Here is a 27034-nt window from a genome sequence, read left to right as displayed (position 1 = left end):
TAAAACTTTCCGGCCGCATTCACCAACAGACCCCAAACACAGTCCCAGTTCCAAGTAATTTCTCAGGGACTGTTAAAAATGTATGCGGGGAGTGTAAGGGAAGCGATACTAACTGGGATCCCAAACTGGGAGGCTGTAGATTGCGTAAGGAGCGCTAAATGCGATCATTCGTTAACGCAGCGATACTGATCGACATGAATTTAACATTTTGTTAACGATAAATTATGACATTTTAGGCGTTTTTGTGTCTCTACACAAGGAAAGATTTAAGGACCATTCGTTAATATAACCTAATCACTTTAAAGGTGAATATTTAGAAGAACAATTAAATCTTAGTTATTAGACAGGGGATGACTAACAACCCAATTGTAACATATGTCACACGGATTCACAAGATGATTCTGCAGATGCCTCTAACATGTGTTATCGATCATGGTTAACTGATAGGGGATAGAGGCTATAATTCCGAATTTAAATTTCGCAAATATATATATATATAATTCTTATTATTATGTTTTATTTTTAATACCTTATTAACTGTACTATATACATTTGCAATGGTATAGATTTTTGTTAGATTACCTCCAGTAGAATAAATAACGGTTCTGTTTCCCTAAACCTGAAAGTAAAATAATGTTAAAAAAATGTCCTTTGTATAACAACACTGATATATATACATTGATTTTTTTTAATCTTTTCCAATCAACAAAGGAAATATACGGTAATTTAAAATTCGTGTTCCCTTATTGTCTTTAAAAATATTTGCTTCAGTATTGTTTTAAAATTATTAGCTATTATTCTGGGCACAGGGATAATCTCTGGCTGTGTTCACATACAGATGTAAGCATTTGTGATTACCCCAATATCTATCTATCTATCCATCTAGAAACATTAGTTCTGATATTATTGCTGGCTCTCAGCGCTGGCTGGGCTGCAGAGCTTGCAGTCTGCATACATTTCCTGGAGCAGACAGACTGGTCGTGTTTTAAAGGGTTAAGTTCCCCTCGCCCCCCGTGCCTCCCCTCACTGTGGGGCTGTAGACACAGACACTTGTGTTTGGTGCTGTACAGCCCACGTGTGCAGCAGGAGTGTGCCAGAGAGCAGCAGAGCACACAGCACTGCACAGTGTGATCAGAGCCTGCCCAGCGATCGCACAGCCCGCAGACTCCCACCACCCCTAGCTCGCTCTGGATACCCCCGGCACAGATCTGGACCTTTTCAGCCTCCTCGGAGATATTTCTTGGAAGGATCACCACCAGGTAAGTACATAGGGCGGAAATATAAGTTGTTTGGGTTGTGAAGGAGCACATGAGCTGCATCTCTACTGCTGACTTCTATATGCCTGCATTACAACAGATTGTCACATACACAGCTATACTAACAGCATGCACAGTATCTGGGGTTTTTTCTTCCTTAAACCCGTGTACTGCAATCACAAAGTACTAAACACTTTAATTATAACTAATTATAACCAACTTCACACACATCACGACGTGTTTTGGGTTACACATTGATGTTTCAGCCTGGCTGGACTGATGAGTTGATACACAGTAACGTAAACAATACATTGATGTAACTTGTGTATTTGGAGCAATACTTTGGGTCTTTGTCTCCTGGTTGTGTATACATACAATGTAATGCTATCACATTACCCTTCATGTATATGATGGCAGTTCCCAGATCTTGAACACATTCTATGGGGTCGAATGGGATGTCACATTTATTAACACTTTATACTCTGTGGAGATCATGGGCTGCATGTTGATGGTTTTCTGGACTCAGGCTTTGTTGTGTGTTTAGGTCCTGGCCATGCTGAAGCCTGGAGAAGCTGGAGGATCTGCCTTCCTCAAGGTGGACCCAGTATACCTACAGCACTGGCAGCAACTGTTCCCCCAGGGCCATGTGAAGAGTACAGTCCTCAGCCATGTACCCCATCCTGAGAGGCCTGATCTCGCCACAGACAGCCTCCGACTGCGGCCAGCCTCCCTCTCCTCCACCTCATCCTCCAGCTCCTCCACCCCGTCTTCTGCACCCCCTGCCCATGCCTCTCTGGCCGGGATCACCGCAATACCCCCTATTATTGGAGCCCTTCCTGTCACTGAGATCGCAGCACCCCAAAGAAAGGAGTTAGGGGGCCACAAGTTCACCGAGGGGTCACCCAGCCACTTCCAGTGCAGCCCTGAGGAGTTGGACTACTATCTGTATGGACAGCAAAGGATGGAGATCATCCCTCTCAGCAACCCCACCAGTGACCCCAATAACCGTATGTACGCCAGAAATACACACTAACACTCTAAGCCAGAGGGTTCAACACAAACACAAGCAATAATGCTCACATTACTGGGCACCTGTATGGTACAAGCCTACAGGTGGAGGAATGAGAGTGACATTTCTGAACCTTTATAATGGGGAAGGTAGAATGAGCTATTTAATGCCTTGTTAAACTTTTGTTTTTTTTAATATATATATATATATATATATACATACATATATATATGCGCTGCCATGGACAACATTCAACATTGATACTAGAAACGTAATATTTTATTACTTATTCTTACTATTTGTTATTTGTTGTTACTGTTTTATCTGTTATTACTTAGTTTTGAACCGATGCGAAACATTTTGGTTGAATGTCATATGTTGAATGTCATAGTGAAAGTGGTTTGCGAACAGTCTTTCAAGGATTATTATTTATTGATTTATATTGCGCCCTTACAGTTAGCAGCGCTGTACAATGACAGAATAGACCGTTATATAGAAGTCCTTGTATCAGATAGAAACATTGGATATGAAGATAACAGATATAGAAGTTTGAATTGTGTCTTCGGGGAAAATAAGAAGTGACACGTTTATGGCAGGTCCATCATAATATGAACTACCAGTCTCAGTATGCTCAGACAACACAATGGATGCTGACCTAGTTCTAATTAGCCGAGCTGTCACAAAATATACATTAGGCAGAATAAAACCAGCAAAGCATTAATATTTAGTATGCTTGTTTTTATATGCATTATTATGGCCTTTTTTATTGACCCAGATTTGCTTTTTACATGTTAATTATTCGGTCATTTTTTGCAAGAATTTGGCTAGTTGTCTTCAGAGGGTCTTTTCGTTTTTATTAATAATTTGAACTTAAGTATTTTAAAAAATATCCATATAATAATAATAACGTGGCAATATGCTCAAATAGTTAATAAAGGCATGTATGCATTTTATGATTACTATATATCTAGATTTATATAATTTTGCAGGATATTTTCAGTCCTTTTGAATCTTCGGAAAAAATCACTTATTTCGCTTACGAAGAAATAAAAAAATCTGCAAAGACTATACAACAGAATATATTTTTATAAAAGTTTATTTGTATTCATATTTTCAATCCAATCGGCAATTTATATTTTGAGGGGTATCTGATTATGATCAATATCAATTTTAACTAAAGTTAGTAAACAAACAATATCTATATGAGCGAACGTAACATACTTTGCTCTATAAAAGTTTGGAAAAAAGACTGAATTACTATTTTCTTAGATAAATCTTATTTTATTTAGAAACTTTTCATGTCATAGTGGAGTCGATGTAAAGATATCGGACAAATCGATTCTTAACGTTGTATTTTGTATAATGTTAACAGTAACCCAATAACACCAGCTAATCACCAATTAATCTCCTTTAATCAGATAAAACCAATGGATTAAGAATACATTTATTATGTTACTCTATAGCAATCTGGTATTACTGTATAGTATCTTGACTCAAAACAAAACAAAAAAGCATAGCTGCTAAATACGGTTAATATACTAATAAATAGCATTTCCAAAAAATGAAGACAAGAAATAAAAACTATAATATCTAGGATATATATTTTTTAAAAAATCCTTAAAAAAACTTAAAATGCCCGATTTACTGAAAACTTTCACTAAAAGTGGAACTTAACTGGAAATGCAGTCAGTATTAGTGAAGGCTGGATTTAAGTGTAAAGTATCATATTATCATCTAACTATATATATATATATATATATATAGATATATATATATCTATATATATATATATATATATATATACTCTAACTACTTGGAAATATACATGTAGTATTTAGGACAGCAAAATAACTACATTATAAAACATATATATACATCTGATGGGCTGTCAAAGATAGTAAACTGGTAGCAGATCATGTTGACATATCATGGGTCACATATCATTTTCATCACAGTAAATTGAGGCAAAAGAGATCATCTCATATATATATATATATATATATATATATATAATTATTATATATATTATACATTATATATTTATATAATTATATATATTATATTATACATTATATATATATATATAGATATGTCTATATCTATCTATATATATATATATATCTCTCTATATATAGATATATATATCTATATATAGAGATATATATTTATATATATACATTACATTCCGTTTATAAAGCGCCAGCAGATTCCGTAGCGCTGTTGCTATCATTCTATCGCTTGAACTCACTGGAAGTAATCTAGCAAGTTTTTGATGACAGCTCTTTTGAACAGGGCCCTTCTTACGTTTTGTTCGTTGAAGTCCAAATTGTTATCTGAAGCACTATTTGTTATGTCCCATTCACCCTTTGTACAGCGCTGCGGAATATGATAGCGCTGTATAAATCAAGCAATAATAATAATAATGACCGTCGATGGGTCAGCGAATCGGTATTAAATTGAATCAGTGATGTTAGCTAGTGCAAAGCTATATGGGCTCACATATTCAAAAATAACAATAATAATAATAATAATTTAATGCTTAATAATGTATTATTATTGTTATTATTATTATTATTATTATTTACGAATCATAAGGAAACAAGACTATATATTGCTCAGAAAAAGCGCCATGATAGAGTCGGGCAAGTCATATTTTGGGGTAGGAATATGGTTATAAGTGGGTGTTTTTCATGGTTTCTGCAGGGGCGAAAGGGTTAATTCTTACACAGGCATTAGATCTTTAACTATGGAGCCGCTGGATATAAGTGAGGCTTAGGGGCAGATCCGATACTTCTGATCAATCAGTGGCTGGTAACACTACGGTGCTGCAGGATGATCTCAGACTCCTTCTCTCCCCAGCGCTGTCCATACCTCAAATATACTGCTCTGTACATGCTATAATAGGGAGAGCACATCCATAAGATGTTGACTACAACTCCCATCAGCCCTGCATTCAAGCTCCTATCTCACTCATTAGGCTCAATGTGCAGGATAACATTTGTTCTGGGTCAGTATGAGTATTCTTCACCATAATGTTTTGGTGCTGCCAAAAATCGTGGAATACACAGAGGTATGATGATGGGGGCTACTTCGCACCCTCCCTCCAACCCTACACAGTATATTCAGTCATATATTAGATTGAGGTTAGAAAAGGTGGTGGCTGTTTATTTAAGGTGATAAAATGGTCCATCAGCAGTAATCTCCATCGATATGTGCCACTAGGAGATGAAGGATGAGGGGACAAGCCACAATTAATTGCCCTATAGTTTTGTTAGAGAGAGTGGAGCCAGCACAGAGGCAGCATCGATCCCAGCTCCCAGGTCCTATTCATCATCTGTACATTGTATATGGGGGTCTCTGAGGGGCAGGGAGCATGGATTATACACACAATATTCTCGTTTTAACCTTCTCACACTGACATCAAACATTTTATTCATTAATACAATCAATCCTAGCAAAAGTCCCATCCACACATGCATTTTATTTCATTTTCCTTAAAAATTCTTTTATTTTTGTGATAAAACATCAATAAATTCCTGTATAAAGAAATTATGTTATCGGGTTTACAGGAGATTTATAATGAGAAAGAACCGACATTAATACATTCAGTATACCATTGTGACCATTTAATAACTTCTTTATATATTTAATATTCATATTCTATATTATAGTATGATACTTTTCTATACACAGTAATAGAATGACTATATGATCATTATGATGTACCATTGTATGTGGATTTAAACAGTGACATCTTGTAACATAGAAAAAGGACTTAAAATTAAGAAAATGAATGTACATAGCAGGTAGGTACAGGATAATAAAGTATAAAACCATAATTTGGCATATAGTGAAATAATAGAATATTAAATGTCAATTATATAACATTATATAGATATACAATACAGGCAGTTAAAAATGCAGATGAATATATTGTTATGTGGTGAACATAAATAACATTATAACATTGTATTTATATATATATATGTATATTGCAACATTTTAAATAATATTATTCTGTGCTGATATAAATAGTAATTTAAATTGAATCAGCATTGAATGATAAACCAAAATAAAGAACATTATAAGGAATTACTTATTTGTAAAATAATGTCGCAACTTGTCACTAAAGCATACTTTCTATGAATGCTATGCAGTTCTATGTAAAGTGGAGTGGCTGCAGTCTGGGGTGGTGATGGAGGGCTATCTCCTGTCCATTCTAACAGGTCGAATTGTAATAAATGGAGCTTAACGATATGTTAACTGGTTTCTGAAGATGCTTCCAAATGAGAAACACACACATATATAATTCCTTATAAGTTACACACAGTGTTTTTACAGAGTGACAAAATCTTTAATGTAAAAAAAAATAAAAAAAAATCCTTTTTAACCTTTAAAAATCCTTTAGGCGCCAGGTGCATCTGGATAATATGTTAGCAACAAAACTATGGTGAATGAAAGAGATTTTTGTAAAAAATGACATCACAATCGCAACTAAAAAATGCTATTATTAGTTGCTATGGCAATAAGACCACTTTTAACACTTTTGCATCAGAATCACATTTTATACATAATCCTAATTGATTCCTGACCAGTAGCAGCCCCTTAATGACTTAAGGCCTCAGTACATTGGCCGCACTGTACCGATGGCGGCTCAGACTCTGATTAGCCCATCTCCTAATTAGTGATGCATTTACATTACATCTCATGTTCTCCCTCCGCATCCCACAGTAGTTTTGGTTGCCTTTTCATCCCATTTCATTTGCATTTACTTGTATAAAGAGGATATATAAAAAGATCACATAAAAATACATGCAGTTCTACAGAATACTGAACTATACGTTTCAATGTCATATTATCAATACTTCACCAGATAATTTATGTTACAAATTGGTAAATGCTTTAATTCATATTCCACCCCTACTCCTATGTAGACAATGTTATTTTTATATTTCCCTATAAAATAGGATGATGTGGACGGACAGGCTTACTTCCTTCATCGTTAGCTGATACTCATGAAAATGTGTAAAAATAAAGAATGACAAAAATATTATATTCTGTCCTCTAATACAATGCAACAAGCCTTATTACTGCTTAACGACTAGGGAATGGGTGTTATTCATTCATTCACTCGTCAGGCATCTGAATTAGGGTATGTCTGCCCTGTATTAACACATTAAAGTAACTCTGGGTATTCCAGTAGCAGAGATGGTTTACACAATGGCGTGCTGCATGCAGTGCCTGAAAGCAAATATTCAGCGGGGTAAATGATTCCGGGCATATTGGTAAATTATAAACTTTTTGTTCCAAAAATACATATAATTCCTGCATCTATGTACGGTCTAACTGTAAAGTGATAAATGGTTTGCAGTATAAACATTATCTGGAAATACTATAGGATCTCAATATATATAGCTTGGAGGAAAGAGGAGACAGGCGATGCGATGGAAACATTTAAATACTTAAAGGAAATTAACAAAGTGCAAGAGGAGAGTTTATTCCAAAGAAGGTGAAGTGTTAGAACAATATGTCATAATCTAAAATTAGAGGGTCAGAGGTTTTTATGTAATGTTAGGATGTTTTAATTTACTGAGAGGGTGGTAGATAAATGGAACAGTTTCCCAGCAGACATGGTAAAGGCTAAAACTGTATGTAAATACCAAGACCAATGACTGAGTAAGGCCTGAGTCGTTACATGGGCAGGGGCAGGGAGCAGAATGGTTCTTATCTGCCGTCACGTTCTGTGCTTTTATGTAACACAAATACCCCTAGTATATGATAAAAGAGAAACCATGCTGTTTATTAGCCTGTTTTAAAATCTGATATAGTTGGTATCAGATCAATGAATTCTCTTTAGAACAATATTAGGTTTCAGGGTGGTCTAAAATAAAGGCCCGGCCAGGAATGTTCCAAATTATAGCCACGGCTCTGAATAGTATAAAGATGTGTTTCTCAAATACAATACATATGGATGACATACATCCTGTGCCACAATACTTCTGCCTGAACACACGTGCGATTTAGTGGACGGGTCTACAGCCGTTATTGATCTACACAAAAACTTTAAAACTCTCTTAAGTGGTTAATCGGAGAAGATGGTGATCATTTTCATTGTGGGTAGAGCTAATCTTTGGATGTGCTCTGATTAGTGTTGGTTCTCAGAAGGGCAACTCCAAGAAGACAAGGGGAGTGATTTTAGGAACAACCTGTCCAGGGTTACAGTGTTGAAGAATGTCAAAAATTTTCCCTGCGACCCAAATAGTGGTCCATTTGTGCTTCTAAGCATGCGCCAGCCCGTTACTACTCATGAGACATCCGTGAGCATGCAGAGGAGCTTAGCATGTGCAATGTTGACTGGAGGCCCAAAAATCATGTGAGCTCGTGCTTTTCTTTTAGAAAATCCATCTTGGTCCTGAGGGAACAAATGGTGAGGTAAAAGTCAGGTACAAGTGTGGACAGGACACCAATAGGCCACATCAACTTATCATTCAAAGCATGAGCAGCGCTTTATGGAAGTGTCCAGTTTGCATTGTGAAAAATGTGACCATTATGGTTTTCTGAGGGTTGCAGTAGGAGCGAGGGTCGCCTGCCAATAAGGCACCCATTCCGGGAAGGCCTGTTGAGAAATTTACTTTCATGCAAATTAAGGAAAATTCATATTACAGAGATATATTTTCTATCATCGTATATTGTCATATTGGGAGAGAAGTCTACATTGGGAGTAATATTGGGAGTCGCACCATTATCAGTTTATCACAGGCTATAGAATCCAGCTCTGTGATGAAGTACGGGGATTCTTTTGACTGATAATGTAGGGCAGCATTTTTGTAATATGTCTGATAAATAGCCCCCTATGGATCAGGATCATATGAAACCGAATCAATTGGAATGAGCGGCCTTTACATTGTAGAATTGTATTTGACGGTCATTAACCCTCTCCATGCCTGCAGTACGTGGTTCAGGTTAATGTACATGTTCGGAGAGGCAAATCCTGACTCACATTACACTGTCAGCAAATTAACCCCATTACTGATAGAATGGTCTTGTATGTATTAACATATTAATTGCCAGAATAATATGATTTGTGAGATTGCAAAATATTCTGGTATTTTATAGCTTTGCCACCATTTTCCCCTTAAAAATTAATAAATTCATTGTATATTAATACAGTTACCAACATTGTAACCAATCACTTCTAAATTTCTACTGCTGACAACTTTTGGCATTTTATACCGATCTATAGGATATTTTATATCATAATGAGCTTTATATTTACTTTTATCTTGCTGGATCCAAAAAACCAACATATTCTATAAAAATATATCCAGCTCTACAAATAGAAAACCACTTGATTTTTTTAATGCTCTGTTCTATATGTGTTTTAGGCCATGCTTTCCTCTTTCTGCTGCCAACATTATAAGGTGATCAGCCGGTGATCACTCAGTTCAAGATGTATCAGTATAGTTATCTAGTATAGAAAACTCTAGTTAGTCCATTTAAAGATAAGCTAAGCATCGGTATTGATTCAATTATAGATCCGTATATTCTTATAAGAAGGCAGAGAAAGACGTTACCTGTGATTTAGACAGTAAGCAAATTATGTGGAATTAACAGAACAAAATCTTATTTAATTCATAAAATAATGCATAAATAACAAAAATATCAGAGCATATTGCCAACTAATATAATACCCAAGTTCTTACAGGAACTCAGTGTATTACATGGTTTGTTATTACATTTTTCTGAATAATCGTAAAATTACATTTAGGCCTGTATGTATTAATTAAAATTATTGGCGTTTTATTGGCTGTTATTTGATTGGTTTATAAAATTGGAAATTGTATCCTAATATTCTTCATTTACAGAAGGGGTGTCAAGTTCCATTCCATGAGGGTTATAGACATGCCAGAATTTTAATATAACCTATGCCACGTTGCCTAGTGATGCACATCAGTAATTGATTAATTATAGGCTTTGAGGACCAAGTTTGACATCCGTAATTAGTAACAACCACTCAATTATATTTTGTATGTAACATAAAAATAGTAAAATATTATTTTTGTCTTTTATTTAGCATTTGTACATTTTTTTTTAGAAACCATGAGGCCAGTGCATCGATTTATCTTGCGAAATACTGTTATTAGTTCCTTTATAAAATATCAACAAATCCTACAGCGGTGTTCATTGACGAGACACACCATACGAGTATATGGTGAGATTCAAAGCATGTAAGGGGAGAGCAGAACTGTTTGGTACAAGTTTACAATCTATAATAAAAAAAAGTGCTAATTAACTCAGACTTAGAATTCCTCTAAACATAAATTAACAAAAAGGAAAGAAAATCTATTCCTAGACTTGTAGACTTTTTAAATGATTTTGAAATTCCATAATAAAAAGCCGTGAGAACAGGTTTTACATTTACAAATAAGGTTATATGCAGATATATTGATATACAATGTTTCTTAAGGACAGAAACAGATTTTTATTTTATTTTATATATGTATGTATATATACATTTTTTATATACATATAGATATATATAACTTTTTTATGTTTGATTGTAACTAGCAAGTGTAACAAAATGTATATAAACACTTTTTGAATTAATTGCAGTAATATTCTCAGATCAGTTATTTTTATTTTCTTTAGAACGCTCACATCTAAATCTATTTTTAATTTTTAAAGGCGTTTAATAATCAACAGCTTTTATATTATCTATCTATCTATAAAATTATTTTAGCTACATATTTATCATATTTTCATGAACAGATATCTATTTATTTTATCTTTCTTGTAGGAAAATATGCCTAATCTCATCATATGTCATGCAAAGCTGTCTGTGCTCTGGCTAATAGGAGACTGGCAGATAATAATTCAGGAGCTATATGGTTAGAGAACTGGAATTTCAAAAGCATTAGTATCTTATATTAAATCCACACTTAAGTGGGATGTAAATAGCTATGGACATAAACTTGTTCACTCAGACATAGCTTTTTAAAGTATTGGCCACAGTTCCCATGCCCACGAAGGAATTGCATCACTCTATGCCTTTCGCTGCTCAAAATAGTTGAATATATACAACGGGTTAGACGCTCTGACCTTAACACAGTCTTAAAGAAAAACTACAACAATCATGTGCACTTTAGAACATGAGCCTAGACTGTCCCTTTAACATATACATGTTCATTACATACATTTTTTAAGCAAATAACAGAGTAAAATAAAAATAACCACAAAATGGGCAATACACATTTTTCGAGTCTGCAAAACGGTACAATCTCAATATTTTTTTTTTTTGTAACAAAAACTCTTATATTACGCCTCTTACATATTTACTTATTTCCAGTCTGCACTAATTAATTCTGTAGTCTGTGATTTGCGAATGTACATATATATACGTGACACATGTACGTTTTAAAGATGGCCACTGTCGTCTTTTATGCTTATTATTTACAAAACAGGAACAAAAGCAAATCTTGATTGCCTTGTTAGTCCAATAACTTTATTGTTTTATATCGCATGTTTTTTGCTTGCATGAGTTTCAAATTCACAGCACACAGAGAGTTCTGTGATGGCGGGTGTATGGGGACCTTTTCAGAATGAAAACACTGCTCCTTATATTTGGTGGATAGGACACCTCTGAAACGTTATCATGTGGTGATGGGTGATAGGCAAGGTTTCTAGACCTGCTGAGTTGGCGGGTTTCATTCATTAAACCAGTTATACTTTTTGGATTAATTTAAATGTAATAGTATATTAGGTGAAGGGGAGTCCATCAAGGCTCAGCCCATAGAGTAATAATACAAAGTTCCTCGTAGTGATCTGAGTCACCTCTGCACATCTAGAAACACGATCAGTCGCAGCGCTTCATACTTGGCCTTTTACACAGGCTGCCAGCGCCTTCCCAATTATAACAGTTTTTTTATGTGGACACCTGTCACTAACAAGTACATTGAGAAGAGCAATGGATTTCACCAAGGCCTCTCAACAGGCCTCAAGGGACGGACACTGACATTTGATCACTATTGACCTGAGCAGGATTGGACAGAAGTGCTTTCATTTGCCATACATGTTGTCAGTAAAAGCGATTATTTTAAGTCATTATAGCAACCTTTCTGCATGTGTTGTTTTTGAATCATTGTATGAACAAAGTAGATTCCATAATTACAACGGTATGGAATATTGTTATGCACAAATTACCCAAATGCATATTCATAGATATACCTTGTGTTTCCTTGTTATGATGAGCCAGTTGGCTTTGTGTTGTAATATTTAGGTCCTGAAATCCTCCCTTTTCTTTTATACCGTATAGCAATTACTTATACAAGAAATATGTCTTTCCATATTTTCAACAAAATTTTTTTTTGTTGCGCTTCCAGGATTTATTTTCTTTTCTCCTTCAGTGTCAGATTTAAATATTGGTAAAATGAGCCAAAATGCTGCAGTTTTACTCAGTGACAGGAGGCAGGATGGGGGGCCAGCCCTAAAAGTGGGCATAGTTATGGCACCGTCACCCAGCTGCCTTACAGGAAGAGCCACCATGCAGCACTTGCATGATGGCCACATGGGAGCTGCATTGGAGGTCTGTGCTGCAACAGTCAGGAGAGATCAGGAGCCCTGACCCGTCTATAATCCCCGCTTTACTCTCCAGTTCACATCATGAATTGGGGATTATTATTTCCATCTTTCTCTCATTGCTATTTGGACATCCAAGCAATAAATTTGCATTATCAGCAATCCTAAAATGATGTACCTGATAGAAGGAGGTGGTAAGGTAAATTCATTAGCAAACTGTGGAAAGAATCTATAAGATCACTGTTTATTTAAATGTTTTATTTTATTGAACTTCCAAACTTCTAATTCAGTTGAAAGAACAATTTGCCACATGTACAAGATAAATAGCACCTCCAGTCCAAGCCAAAACTCCATGTCTTGTAAACTCATTCTATTCAAGTGTAGGCCAATTGGCCTCATAGTTATGATATGTTTTCCCATAAATAGCATTGATTTTCATTATGTCTGTTTTCCAAAGGTGCCTACTGCACTAGTTTACCATCAGCTGTATTTGTTTTACATCCATCGCTATATCAATTTCCTTCTAAATTCTGTAAAAAAAAAAAATCATTTGAGAGATCCTTGGGCCCCATAGTGACAAAATGTAGAATATTTCAATACAAACATTCAGTCTGAAAATATTTGTAGGATGGATGACTTTTATATTATATGCGTAGACAACATGTCTCCGAGAGAACCATTAATAACCAGGAATTTATACAGTAAAAACCTAATTAAATTCAGTAGAACCTCATTCTTTATGGAAATATACTCCTTCATATAATGCAGTGAAACACAAAATAATAATTCTTAGTCTCCGAGTTCCTTTGTTACATACTCTCATATGACTTTACAGTGTGTTCTGCAATTAGCTGAATGCATTGAACAGAAATGGAATGTTTAAAGGTTACTTATAATGGGTCAAATACTAGCTTGTGTTATTACTGTATCAATGAATCATTGGAACTGCTGGCCTTTATACAGTTCTCTAAAAGTTATTTATTCCATGGACACCAGTCTGCTTCCTATGGAAAGTGCGTATCAGGTACATCGACACCATAAACAGATTTATAGACATACATTCAAATGGATCCTGGTGGCATTAAGTTACTGGAGGGCCATAAGCAGCACTTCTTAGCATGGCCCTCTCGGATCTAATTATTGCAGTTATCCTTCATTTCTTTAGGGAAAAAGCTCCCAAAATGCAATCCTTGAAGCTACGGATGAAGTAGGGATGTGATCTGATTTCACTCAGCATGTAATACAGAATAAAATGGTGGGATTATTTAAATAATATAATATATATTCATATGTTGTGCAAAAAGTCAGCATATTGTTTTAGATATTTATGAAGTTTCATAATACCTTATAAATATGCATTTATAGATTTGTATTTTCTTATTTCTGCATTGCAGGGTGTGACATGTGTGCTGATAACCGTAATGGAGAATGTCCCATGCATGGACCACTCCACTCCTTGCGCCGCCTAGTTGGCACCAGTAGCACTGCATCAGTGGCTCCTCCACCAGAGATACCAGAATGGTTGCGTGACCTTCCACGAGAGGTGTGTCTATGCACCAGCACTGTTCCAGGTCTAGCTTACGGCATCTGCGCAGCTCAAAGAATCCAACAAGGCACATGGATTGGGCCGTTCCAAGGGGCCCTTGTGTCACCTGATCAAGTGCAGGCAGGAGCCATCCGAAACACACAACACCTCTGGGAAGTAAGTTCATGATTTAACTGACTTGATTAAATAGTTTATTAACTTTATTAAATAGTTTATTCAACAAAATGCACGTGCAACTGAATTGGTTAATTTAATACACACTTCCACTGACAATTTATATAGAAAATAGTAGACATGTGCACAAGGACCAAAAATGATTGTAACATTTTTTTCATTTTGTTTTGGGTCATTCACAGTAATACATCGTAACAGTAACATTGTAATTTAGGTGGAAAAAAAGGGCATCAAATTCAACCCTCCTGCTTTTGATCCAAAAAGGGGGGGATCCTTCTTATCTCCAAAAGACAATCAGATTTTACCTTGGATCAGGAAGCTCTAAAATATTAATGTTTATTCTATAATGTTTGGCTTTTTTTGAAGGAATCCATTGCATATGATAGCACCACCTCTCTTGGCAGTGAAATCTATATCTTTATTGCCCTTACTGGAAAGAATCCGTTTCTTTGTTGTGTATGGAATTTGGGCTCTCCCAGTCTCAGGGGATGACCTATTGTTATTTGTACATTTCTATTAATGAACAGTTCACTGTATATTTATATAATGTTATAATAGCCCCTTTAAGATGTTGTTTTTGTAGCATATATACATGCAACTTTTTTTAGTCCCTCTTCATAACTCTGATTCCCTTATTCATTTTGTAGCCCTCCTTTGCACCTTTTCTAGTTCCATAATATCCTTTTAAAGGTCTGGTGCCCAGAATTGCACCGCATACTCAAGGTGAGGTCTTACCATTGACTTGGAAAGAGGAAAGATGATTCTCCTCTTGTGAATCAATAACCCATTTTATACATGCCAATGGCCTATTGGCCTTTGCAGCTGCTGACTGGCATTGCACACTGTTGCTAAGTCTGTTGTCTACAATTATTCCTAAATCCTTCGTCTTAGTAGTCTTTCCAAGGGAGATACCATGTAAAGTTTATGTTGCATTGGTATTATTTTTCCCATGATGTATACTTTTACATTTGTAACATTCGATTTTTTTCGAGATCCATCCTCGTTTTACAAATGCAAGAATTTGCCAACATTCATTCAAATTACAATTGGTATACATGAGTCTAGTAGATACCGGGCTAGAGTCAATGCTAGAGAGAAATCTATAACATGTAATTGAAAAGCAATCATTGCATAGATTGCAATAAGAAATAGAGATACTAATCAGAGATATATAGACCTAGATACATCATTTGTTATTTTGTTTGTCTTGACATTTTTTGGACGTTCAAAAATGTATATTTTTACTGTTACTAAAATTAAGTGGAAAAGTGGTTGGTTTGGAGTATTGAATAGCAGTTAAAATTCCGAGAAACTAGTTTAATAGGAAGAGATTTCTTGAGCCAGGAACTCAATTCAGAAGAAATCTGTTTCTGTTTCCAATTTCAATATTTAAACCCAGTATCTACACCTACCCAAGCATTGTTCCAATTCACCACATTTATAAAAATCTACACCTGTCAGTTCCTTTGCACTACAGAACCAGTAAAACTCCTCCGATCTTTGAAGTGCATGGAATAAACACATTTTGTCATTAATATACTCAGACAATGGTGGCCATATACAAACAAAAAAGTAGTGGTTTATTGATACACAATTAACGTAGCTCTATATTTCACACAATGCAAAGAAGGTGCTTGTCTGGATTGTCCTAATGAGAGTACTTTCTCCTGCTCTCCGCACATCTTTATACAAACATTTCCCAGTTCTTGTCTATAGTTCGCCATATACACTTTTTTATTTTTTGTGGAAGAAAGAAAAATGAAAGGAAAATCAAATCATCAACAAATGAAAAAGCTGATGAAAATATTAAAATATACATACATATATATATATATCTATATATATATATATATATATATATACACACACACATATATATATATATATATATATATATATATATATATATATATATATATATATATATATATATATATAGCAAGAGCATAATGTGATATGAGAAATGACATTTTTGTTAATGCTCCATTTCTCAAAGATTTAAAGTGTCACATGCTGTATAGGAGCACAAATGCAACCTTGATTTGTTTCAAGGAAAAACAGTGTGAGACTTAAGCAAACATTCACTCTGGATACACAACATTATTGCCAACAATACTTTTATGCCTTATGAAAATTCCTGGTCATTTTCATTTTGAAGTAATGGGAACAATCCTTCTCTAATGTTTGTGCAATGTACGGCAGAAACTTTCTCAGCAATTAGGTATTATGGATGAGTGTGAGATAATTTTCCCCTTATGCGTTTGCTAATAAAGAATTGAAAAGGCACATTTGATTCCAGCGTGTAGGAAAACATTATCTCAGTTATTAATGTGCCTTTATTCCCGGGAGATAAATTAATCTAGTTGCACATGGTTTCCCCGTTCTGCTTAACATCACAGTTTTATAGGACTAGACTTCAGGAATGCATGCTCTCTAAGCCGACATTTCTATGGGGGAAAAATCCGGAAGTTGAACAAGAAAAATAACTTAGACTAATTGAATAGTTTTGCAAAACTGTAAATGCATTTAACCATATTTTGATACATCCATACTGACATGTATCAAGAGCTGAATTTCTTATATTAGTAAGGCATGCATCTAGAGAACCATTATTTGAGGACATGAGCCGTGGGAGAGGAGCTTAACGGGGGCCCTATGCACTCCCACATATGCCTTGCACACATTTTACACAGAATTGTCAAATGGTTCACATATTTATTTATTTTTCAGTGAAATAGTTCTCCATGTCACCTAAAAACTGTCCACGCCATGTATTTTTTCTGATTTTTTTAAAATAAATATGCATGGCTCCTTTAGTCCAGTTTATTTTATATTTTATTACAACCTAATCTATCTGCTTGCCATTAAAATAATCAATTTATTTATTTAACACGTTCTCTGATTGTATCATACAGGTTTGTTCCATTTTTTGTTTTGGATTTGAGCTCTCGAAAACCATGTAAAAATAATATTCTGAGCCTTGAATGATTTGCATCATGGATGCCCTTATCACAGTCAAGTAACCAGTGTCATGAAATCAGTGCTATGTAAAAAAAGGATTTATTATATATTGGTAATTTATATATCCATTGTGAAGTTGTGAACACATGGTCATTGTTTTTATTAGAATTTCAGATACATTATAATAACTAATAATAATAATAATAAATAAGCTTGAAGAATTTGTGTACATTGATAACATGCTTAATCAGACAGAGTTCTGAGATGTGAATTTGTTGGTACTCATAGGTGAATTTTTAGGATACTATTGGTTGATTATTTTAAAAAAAATATGCAGAACAGGGTCCATCAATGATGGAGAAGAATGTGGAGACTCAGCCAAAGCTGTTTCCAAGTTCACCTCACTTGACCTATCTCATATCAATCCAGTTGGTACATCCCTAAGCAAATCACTCTTTTACTAAATAAGTGGCATGACCACACACACACGTTATTATTATACAAATGCGGGAAGAAAACATAAAATGTACGTTTTACACTTATCTCATGCAACCAAATTCTCAAACTATGCACCTCTAATATATTTTTTCTTTAGTAAGCAATAATCTGTTTCCTACCAAATACCACCTAAGGGTTTTGTGGCCTTACGGAAGTACCCTCCTCAGAAATATTGGCCTAAGTGGTATTACCCAGAATTCCATTTTGTAATTCAATCATGATAAAATGTCGCACACTGACAAATGTGTAAGGAAAAACAGCTTGTCATTCCTCGGCTAATATAAATTGGATCTAGACATACCCATTTCATCAAAACAACTTGTCCAGTATATATATATATATATATATATATATATATATATATATATAATTCTGCTTTACGTAAATTACATAGCTGGCTTTACATCCCTGTGTAGGTGTTACATGTCTTTTATTCAATATATTATATTATGCTCATAGCTATTTTGAGATCACGTTTAAAACACTAAAGGTTAGTGATATTTAAGTTAATCAAAATAGTGTATAATAAAATAATTATCTAGTGTGTGCTTTAATGTTTGCAAGAAAGAAAGATATATACATACTTTGGGTTTTATGATTATTGGTAACAAACCTAGAAACAAGATATATTGATTTTAAAGAATGTCAATAAGAAATGCAAGGCGCATGTGTTTCTTTCTTTCTTTCTTTGCAGATGAAACACGAACCAAGCAACTGTTTATTACAGACAATTGAAAGGCATGACTATTTAAGATCAATTATATTATTTTAATCATTACATTAAAGAGATGGATTGTTATTGCTTCCAATTACCTTCTGCCTGTTCTCTCTTACAGGCATTGCAATGAGCTGCTTTCTCTACAATGCAGATTTCTTGCAGCAATAGTCATAATTTCCCCTTACCTATAGCAGCTTATCAGTGCGTTACTTTACAATTAATCAAAGTATATGAAGCCATGCCAGACCCTTTCAATCTAAAGTTAATGTCAATTCAGTATGAAATCTTTTTTATCAGTTCCATACATGGATACATCTTCAATAGAATTAATACGTAATATTGCACTTTAGTCCATAGGTAAAGCCAATGAACATTTACATCATTAATCAATTAATATTAGGAGACTTCGATTTTGGATAACAAATTGGAATTATGTTTTTGAATAGCCTTTGAGTGCAGGCTATATAAAGGTAGCCCTTGTAGTCTTACGAGCCCATGCAAGGAACCAAGTCCTCTCTGGATCATCTTTAATACAAATTAGTCACTCGAGGAATATTCCATCTTTGGGACCTAGAAAGATCCCAGAAACATTTTCACTTTATTATTACAAACATTATTCTTTTGGGCAAAAATATGGTTAAACTGCATGTTAGCAAGCTTACAATTGTGATATTGAATGTATTGCTGTATTATCTATAAAGCCTTCTTGCCCTTCTCTTATTTTATCTGCCATGTATTTGCTACCTTTATTATTACACGTGTGGCAGGGGCTGACCCTCTGTCATGTCTATGTAGGCCTCCATCCCCAACCTAATAGCTCTAGGCCTGATTTACTAGCTATAATAAGGGCGGAGGGTCAAACAGTTGTCAGGCAGCCTTCACATTGCCTGCTTGAAGGCTGTTAACACAAATCTTTTCAATGGAAATTTACAGCCGCCACCACTGACAGGGGCCAATCAGCGCACCATAAATGTCAGGTTACAGAGATTGAGCAGTAAGCAAAGCACTGACAGTTTACCGGTTCCTCAAATCAATTGCTTAAATTCACATATGACTATCATTTTTTTTCAGTTAATGAAGCCATCTCACCGAACATGAAGGAGAATTGTTTGTAACAGATGTAATGTCTGGAAAGTTAAATGTATTTAAGCGTAATAATACAGTGGCAGTAGAGGACAAAGCAATAGGCCTGACTCCTTTAGCATTCTAGAATTCAACTACCACTAAGACATTTGAAGATGAAGAGGTCTACTCTTTTCACCTTTATATATAAATATAATATATATAATATTGCCAGGACAGTCCTGCCAACAAGACTTATATCTCAACTATTGCCTTTCCCTGCAAACATTGAATGCATTGGAACTGTTGAACACTAAGCATGCACAATGTCCAAATTGCCACTGGCCATGCTAGTAAAAGCGAGGATTGGTATTGTAATGCAGCCAGACTAATGTGGTAAGACCAACACATGAGCTCATGCATAATGATGTTCCAGTGTAGTCTAGTTTCACAACCTGTAGGTAAATGCTCTTTCCAATGCATAACCCAGGGCAGTGCCACCAGCCACACTCTTTGCACCGCCGTCCTTAATGCTGAGTGTGGGCTCTATATCCCAGCGCTCTGCCTTTTTACTGATGTGTGGCACCAGGCAGAAATGACTATAGAGGCTGTGCCGACTTGGCACTGTCCTCCATAGTGTTAATTAGCTGGGGAGACCAGTGATCTCTCTTTTAACTGCCCCCTACATCAGTGGCACCACACCAGACCTCTGTCTTGCATGTGACGGGATGGAGCTTTACAATGTATAGCAATTAGCAAAGTGTAAGTAGAGAAAGGCTTGCATCTCTTATCTATCAGTTATATGCTATCACTGTGTGTTGAGTGGAAACTTGTACAGGATGAACACATGTGGGGTTGGATAAGACTATAGGAACCACTTGATTGAAATATACCCTTCTATTTACAGTCATTACTAAAAATACAAATGGCCTTAATCATCTTCATTATTGCAGTACAAGCATAGGGAAAGTCACTGTACTCAGCAGAAAGTTGTGTATGTGTCAGAGACGTGATACAGAAATTCTGTCAACTTGTCATCATTTCCCCAAAGACTGTACAGATATTAACTGTTCAAGCCCCAGACTGAGGTGATAGAATCTGACATCCCTTTATATAGGTATAACAAAACACTTTTTTGGGAGACACATGGATAAGACCAAAAACACTAAAACTAATTGCTATCTATGTTCTGCACAGATATCAGTAACTATCATGTATTTGAAGGAGTTAAAGAGCCATTTCCTATATTTATTTGCGACTGGGAAAGGCAGCTAACAATAATGCAAAAAATGTTGTAATAATGTTGTATCCCTTCAAGATTTATTTTTATGTTTTTGGTAATTTGGCCATGGGGTCATAAGGTATTTAAAATAACGTGTCATCAGACACAAGAAGCCAAACAGGCAACAGCATTCAAAACAAACATCACAGGGTTAACAGTCTCAGCCAATTTCAGTTTCTCCTTTCTGTTGGTGTATATGTTCCATCTTCTGCCCTTTCCTCCTCCACATTCCTTAAAGTGACATTAGGAGGTATAGTCAGACAGCCACCAATAGTTAAAGTGTTAGAAGCATCACTCATGTAATTACCGGTATACTGTTATTTATTTTCTGGACTGAATAACTAAACTTCTGCAGAGGTTGTAGCTGGTATCTGGACGACTCTGCAAATAATTTTTACAGTATAATATTTATCTGAACGGTAACCTTACTGTAGGCTCACATATCTATAAATACTTTATAAAAAGGAACAATAACATGTTTGGGCTGCATGGGCTCCATAATTCCCTAATGTATACCTTTCATTCATATTTTTCAAATTTGTTTCTAATTCATTCTGTGCCCTATTGCTGCTGCTACTACTGTGATCAATATTATCCAAATGAAACAGCTTGAACAATTGGCAATAACATATCGACTGCATCTGCTTAGATATTATGTTATTTACTAATTAATACCTACATTTTAATAAATTGTAAAAGTGCATATTTTTTTCAATTTGGTGACCCTCTATCCTAAACGCTTTCCACTCTTATATGTGATCATATTCTTTGTATGCACAAAATGACTCTATATTCTATGCAGTTTCAATGCTTACACCAACATGCGTGTTTATCACCCATGAGTCATAAAGACAGTAAGTGCAATCCATTAATTTGATTTAACACCAGAATTAAAATGTGCAAATCTATTAAAATAATGTGACCAAATGTATATAAATGTAATCAATTGGTTGATTATCACAATAATTCTTTACATTGATTATCCCTCTATGGAATAGAGAGGATTTACAATTAAAATCGGCAGCTTGCACATTCTGTAATGTGTATAACACTGTTTAGTAAACTGGCAGAACACAAGCAGATCACTCATCTCATCGTTGGCTTTTGAGGTTTTGAGGAAGCAGAGACCTCCCTTCCATATTCTTGGGGCCCATTGGGTTTTCAGAGCCCCAAGAGGTTGCTTCATTTGTTTAGATGGTAGCGTTTCCTCTGAGATAATCCACTGAATTACTAAACATTCTGGATTACAACATGTTAATGTCAACTGGTTTTTTTAGTTAAAATTATGAAAAGGCAGCTACTCTATCCCCCGACCCCCCCCCCCGCACACACACACAATTATGGGTATAAGAGAAGACTGGGAAAAGGTCATGATTACTTCTACATATGGATTTAAAATAGTGTTTTCTTATCTTGTATTTTTTCAAAAATTCTAGAAAAGTCCAGAATAAACAGATAGTAGTAGTTTTCTAGCCAAAACTGTGTTAGTGGTGAATCTTTATAGCAATGACTTTAAGCAGGAAATTAGAGTTAGTTGGATGCAGTCCCCACGCAGGGATACATATATTATTTATAGACCATCTGGGCAAACTAAAGTAATTTCCTTGCTATTAGTAGATGGATAAACCAAAACATACCTAAAACATACCTTTTTAAGCTTTGTCTAGCGCTGTAGAATATTTTGGTGCTTTATATGTGAAACAATAAAAAAGTAATTAGAAATTATTGTTGTCCACATAAAGACATGTAACCCACCTGGGAAGTAATAGGATCCAATGTATTACTGCATGAATTCATTAACTACAAAAAGTATGTGCTAATATTGGGATAACCAACTTAAGTACCACATTAAAAAAATAAATTCTAAAGTATTGTTTTACATAATATAATATTATGAGACTGCTACTAGACGGACAATTTGACTCATAATCATACTTTGATGTGCTAAATGGTAGAATAGCTCAGTCTTAATCACCAGGGACCGATTCATAAAAGTCTACAGAGGAAAAAAACTGGACCTAATTAACATTTCCATTAACTGTCTGCTGAGGTGTTGTGGTGTTGAAGCAAGTCACTGAAAAATCACATGACTTTCTTCTATGGCAGCCTCCAGATCTACAGATAAAGGAAGATTATTAAATTAGATTTAAGTACACTTTGAGCAATCTATGTGAGAGTTTTATTTCCCCTATACCCATTAAGACATTTACATATATGTCTGATAGGGTAACATAATTAAGATACAGAACCATATAATAGCCTGTACTGCCACCTTCATCAGTAATAACAAAGTAAAATGTCAATGGGTTGTAAAAAAAAAACAACTAATTTAAACAGGGATATTGGTCAAGTTATGGCACAATTTACAAGAACAGGAATATTGATCTCGTAAAAACCTTAACACTTAACTTTGACCTCACCCACTTAAGATATTGAGCTTCCAAGACCAGCAGCTTTGCTTACTTTAAACTGTATGTTCCCCAACTATGTTGGGCAATAGCATCTTTTAGTACTTAATACATACATAATAATATAGCAGCTACTGTATAATAAGCATGGAAATGTCCATCCACCTACATCTGTCTAATTACAACAGAGAGATAAAAAGATAGATAATATAGCGAACTATAGATGTTGCCAGGACCCACTGCACCCCCTACAACTCCTGTCCCTCGTGGTCCAGTTAGGAGCATTGAAATTTGTGACATTATCACTAGTGTTTGTTCTCACCAGGCACATGATAAGAACTGGCTTATGATGTTTAAGTTGGGTGCTCCCAATTTTTCTGCATAAAGGTACACATAATGCTCCTTAATGGAGTCTTTGTCTGTCCCCAGGCAGTCCTCCATTCCCATGCACACACAGCACACTATAGACAGACAGATACACACAAGACAGGTCAGCCTGCTGTAATATGCGGGACAAATAGGTTGAGGCCAAGTAGCGGCCGACTCTACCCAACTATGTTTTGCCTATATCACCTACAATCTGTCTAAACCTTATTCATTTCAGTGAAGTGGTACGGACAGACTGGAGATGAAAGTGGTCCCTGGCACTTTAAAGCCAGTAGGCAATAAATGACATACATGCGGCTTCCTGCTGGGGATACAATACGCTTCCTGTTCTCCCTTGGAGTTTTGCCCCTACACCCCCACACAAAGAAATTGTTCATTTACACCTGATATACAAGTCCAGTACAGAAATTAAACGCTACACAAGTAAACGCTAAAAAGTTGAAAGTATCCTGTCAAATATGAATTTGTCTTCATAAAATGTTCAGTCAAGAATGGCAAAAGTCTTAATCTGTAGATAACTCCTTCCACATTGTGATGAAATTCTTAATACATTCAATGACAGCAGAAAACAGGAGGGCTTCATTTCCCCTAAGACTCTGATGTCAGCCAAAAAAGATCAGCTCAGACGCTAATCTTCTTGCTATAAACTTTGTGTATTAAAATGTAATTCTGCTAAATTTGTGTGAAAATTAGTTTGAGCAAACCCTTTCATCCATACTATATAAATAGCGTAAAACATTGCCTTGTGGAAACTCGCGTGGCCATTAAGTTTATGTAATGTGGCATGCTGGTGATGTCATGTTTCTGTCATGCTGTTTACATCACATAATAGCGTCACGTAGACGTAGGAGAGTCACGGAACGAAAATTTGACTTTTATGTAATAACCTCACATATTATGTAATAACCATACACTTTAAAGGAAATATACTGCCACCTAATGCCAAACATATGCTTTGATTTCTGTTCATTATCACCAATCCTCAAGTATGCCTACAGAAGAGCTAACTGCATGTATTTTATCAGGTAACAATTAGAATACTGCAATCATTAGCGATTATTGATTTTCTAATGAATGGGTTCAGATTATTAATTGTAGATATTGGTGCTCATATTTACCAAAGCAAAACTGGAGCAATAAATGAAGCTTTCTTGCAACATGTACACATTTGCATTTGAAATGGTTGAGTTTGGCTTTGATAAGCACATTTAAGAACAAAAGTATGAAGAGTATGTGACTTATTTTCACTTTAACACTTTACAATTAACAGTATTCTGCAACAGTATACAATAGCACAATGTTACCTAACATAAAAGGTGAAAAAGGGATATCTGGACAAGCTAAATCAATATAATATATAATATCTAGTCATTTTTTGTGGGCAAAAGGACCACTGAAGGGGAAGTAAGGATATGCATATTAAAGTATTTACAAAGTACCTTAATATGCATTAATATGCATTCTTGTGAGGCTCCATGGGGCACTAAAATGTCAATTTAAGATATCCACATAATCTGTTTGTATCTTAAGGGGTGGTTTAGTTGGCACCAAACTGCAAAAGACAAGCTCCAAACTCAATGTTAATTCATTTTTATCGAAACCTCAGCTTGCGTCAGGTGCTCCGGTTTGATGTGATTATAGGAACTGGAGTTGGAAAATATCTTTGAATGAAACACATGTCATCTGCGGGAACCAATTGCTTTATTTAGCAGAAACATATCGGCCACAGTCACATATTTTTCAATTAATGATATTTTTCATACAATGAGAAGCTCACTAATGTGGCACTTAGTAAGTTAATGTCCATCTCAAGAAGTATTTGAAATAGACGGGAGTCCGATATCAACTTGTTTGTGACAATTCCAGTAAACTCATGACAGGAGGTAAATTGACTTGATCTTCTGAGTAAACTGCTGGTAGCCTTCAGTATGTTGTTGACCCAGGGTTAAGAATCTTGTCCAAGAGACTCAAGAGCCGCTAACTTGTGCTTATGTACCACTTTCAGCTGTCATACAAGTTGAGAGAAACAGTGCCACTTAGAATGACTGAACTCAAGTTGCTTAGGAAGAACTGGATAAGTGCATTAGCTTTCATCACAAGTTATTAAACAAGCTCAGATAATCTAATGAGTGCAACACAATAGTGTATTATACTTAAAGCTACTGTTCTACGCACCCTGTTAAAGAAAACATCTTTATAACTAAAATCAGTTAGTTTCCAATATTGCACAATGTACATTTCCAGAAATAACTCTTTATAGCCATTCTTTATGGCATACTCTTGATAATGTAGTTTTTATGAATTAGAATTTATTACCCACTTTTTGATCTTTAGAATATTTGTAGTATGTCTTGGGACTAGTAAATGGTTTTTTTTCTATCCTTGGTTTTCTTCTTTTATTTATTCTTCGGCATTACTCGGAACTAAATCAGCACATTAAAAATGAGTATCTATCCTCCTTAAGTATTAAAGTCTATTGATCTTTGCAGGGATTTACTTTGGATTCCATTTTCAAAACATGGCAAGCAAGCGTATGTAAAGCAGCTTGGACACGTTTATTTTATAAAGCTGTAAAAAGGACTTTTTTTCTTACTGATATCCATGTGTCTTTCTGCCTCCTGAATTTTTTATATTTATATAAATACTAAAAACCATAATCAATAGTGATATTCATTTTTTTCACACCTATACACAAAATTAGCATAAAGTTACAAAATCTGTGTTCAATTCAAATGTCTTTGAACCCATTTTTTTCCATAACTTTTTTGGTAATGTTTTAACCACAATTAGTAACTTTTTTAATCCTAATTTTTACACATACAGACAACCTTTTACCACCATATCATTTTAAATTGTTTTCTCTTGATAATGTATTTGTGATTATAAATTAAAAGAAATTCCATCATTATAAACGATCTACGGGCTGATGTCCGATCTGCAAAGAAATGAAAAATACCATATGGGCTGACAGCATGATTCTAATGAAAACCGATGGGGCACATGAAAAGAAATGAACATTTGTCCAAAATATCCTGACTAAACTTCGGTAGAGGCAAATGAATGGTGGGAAAATAGATTATATTGAATAACTTATTAATGGAGAATCAAGTTAAAAAAAAGAAACTGCTAGAGATATATATCAGAGCTTTTCAAAGACA

General features: G+C 35.1%; 1 protein-coding gene across 1 annotated transcript in view; it reads left to right on the top strand.

Annotated features, from left to right (window-relative positions):
- Positions 1-1806: 1806 nt before the first annotated feature.
- The window catches only part of PRDM6 (PR/SET domain 6), a 58055-nt gene continuing 32827 nt past the window's right edge, over positions 1807-27034 (top strand). Inside the window, exons 1-2 of the mRNA XM_053473970.1 lie at positions 1807-2263; positions 14235-14542. Coding sequence (XP_053329945.1) covers positions 1810-2263; positions 14235-14542 — 762 coding nt within the window. The 5' untranslated portion in view covers positions 1807-1809. The remainder of the gene's footprint in view (positions 2264-14234; positions 14543-27034) is intronic.

This window comes from Spea bombifrons, chromosome 1 (genome assembly GCF_027358695.1).
Source record: "Spea bombifrons isolate aSpeBom1 chromosome 1, aSpeBom1.2.pri, whole genome shotgun sequence".
Classification (NCBI taxonomy): Eukaryota; Metazoa; Chordata; class Amphibia; order Anura; family Pelobatidae; genus Spea; species Spea bombifrons.
This window is presented reverse-complemented; position numbering and strand designations above follow the sequence as displayed.